Source organism: Alligator sinensis, unplaced genomic scaffold (assembly GCF_000455745.1).
Source record: "Alligator sinensis unplaced genomic scaffold, ASM45574v1 scaffold294_1, whole genome shotgun sequence".
Lineage (NCBI taxonomy): Eukaryota > Metazoa > Chordata > Crocodylia > Alligatoridae > Alligator > Alligator sinensis.
Window position 1 is genome coordinate 1,320,093 of NW_005842305.1, and position 2,080 is coordinate 1,322,172.

Here is a 2,080-nt window from a genome sequence, read left to right on the forward strand (position 1 = left end):
TGTCTACACTTGCCCCCACAAAGCCCAAGGAAGCCCAGCAGCCCCCTCCAGCCTACCCCAGCTCCCCACAAAGGCCATGAAGCCTGTGCCTACCTGCAGCCCAGGGATCCCCCTTTCCCCAGGAGGAACCCCAGCCCTAGCCCCAGGCCCAGGATGCTCACTAGGGCAGATGGGACAGGAGCCTTGCTGGCTCTAGTCAGGAGGCAGCAAGTGGCCTGGCCAGATTGCAGTGCACAGGGCAAGGTGAGGCCAGGGAAGCTCACCACCTCCAGGCACAGATATGGAGTACCCACCACATGGCCCTAGTGCCCAGAGCAGCTCCCACCAGCTCTGAGCTGCAGGCAGGTATGGCACCACCAGACCAGTCTAAAGCGGGTGCTTGGGCCCAAGCGCAGCTTGCCCAGAACCTGCCACATAGAGCTTGGCAGACAGGCAGGGATGCTTCCTCTTAGTGTTCCCTGTGGCACCAGCAGAGGCTGGAGACAGAGCCACCACCCATGACACCTGCTCATGTGCTAGATAAAATCATTTGGGGGCCGGATATGGCCTGTGGGTCAAGTTTTGCTGTCCCCTGTGTTAGATGCATTAAAAAATATTTTGTAGTAAATGTATACATTGATGATCCTTAAAGACAACCCTATGAAGGAAGTAAGTGATCTGAGGAGAGATGCTGCCATGTAAGAGAAATGGAACAACCAAATATATCGACTGTTGATGCCAAAAGAGGCAATGTCAGCTTCTTGGAATCCTGCCATCTGAAATATGATGCACTCTGCAATCACTAAACTCCATATTATATTAGATGTCTGTCTGGCATGCTTCACCGTTCTTATATGGCGAGATTCTGCTGGAAACAGGGTTATCAAAAGAGCCTCACAGGCAACGCAGCTTAGCAGCATGTAACTAATGTGTGTGTTTGCAGTAAGGAAATTCTGCAACAGGGTTGTTGTAAAGGTTGCAGGTAGGATTTGAGCATCAAATGTCTGTACGATCCTTTTGGAAACCATGCTAACAAAAACAAGACTGTCTGCTTTTGCTAGATGTGAAATAAAAACAACAGTGCATTTGTATGAAATATTTGGAGACTTCAAGATGAGTGTTGTATATAGGCTGCCCAACAATCCCAGAAGTGTGAGGAGAGTATTCGAAGAAGGCAAGACTAAGTACTGGATATATTTGAGTACCAGGTATCTTCTGAGATCTCTCATGTGGTCCCTCTTCATGAAAATATCAATTAAGGAGCATATCCTATAATAGACATAGAAAAGACTGTTTAAGCATAAGCAGGATAGATTTCAGACAACTTCAAATTCTTTCCACATTTATTCTAGCCACTAGCTAGCCTTTGCCTTACTATACTACAATCATGACACAGGGTTGTTATCCAGCTTCCTAACATTTATTGCAAAACCCACCCCCCTGAACATTGCAACAGTTTTGAAGGCAACTGGGGATAGATTTAAAGAATAAAAATATGATTCTAGTTAATAACAATGGCAATCTGGAGTCAGTTCAGAGTAACTCTGAATTGATATGGGTGTAACTGAAGTTGGAATATGGCTTGATAGCTATCATTTGTTTGCCATGTTCACCCCATACATATTCTTCTTATTTGTACTTATTGTTCTGGAAATTATAATAGAAAAGTAGATTCGTATATTGGTATTTTTCTAAGTTTTTAGTGAGGTTTCCCCCTGCCCAAATATGATATATAACATATTAAAAGAAATTAAGGATACAGCTGGTGCATATCATTCAGAAAAATATGCAAATATTTTTAAAAGTCAGGAAGGATCCCTTCCAAGAAATGGGAGATGCGTCCAAGTTATTTTGGGAAGAACATTGTAGCTATTGGCAAGAAAGTATTCCATTCCTGATACTGCCATTTGTTAGGATTCCTAGAAAACTCATTTTCACACTTCTGTATGCTTCTGGAAATCCCTTTTGAGAAAGAGGCTACTGTCTAGGACAATCTGTCTTCTAGCTGCCACATATCTGACAAGTTCTGCAAACATCACAAATAGAAGCCAAGTCAGTAAAGAGAAAGGATTGTAAGTTTGGGAGTTAAAAAGAGGGAAAG

The 2,080-nt window shown here is 43.6% G+C and overlaps 1 protein-coding gene across 1 annotated transcript in view; it reads right to left on the reverse strand.

Moving 5' to 3' along the window:
• Positions 1-462: 462 nt before the first annotated feature.
• The window catches only part of LOC112551043 (P2Y purinoceptor 2-like), an 11,111-nt gene continuing 9,493 nt past the window's right edge, over positions 463-2,080 (reverse strand). The window contains exon 2 of the mRNA XM_025209727.1: positions 463-1,248. Coding sequence (XP_025065512.1) covers positions 555-1,248 — 694 coding nt within the window. The 3' untranslated portion in view covers positions 463-554. The remainder of the gene's footprint in view (positions 1,249-2,080) is intronic.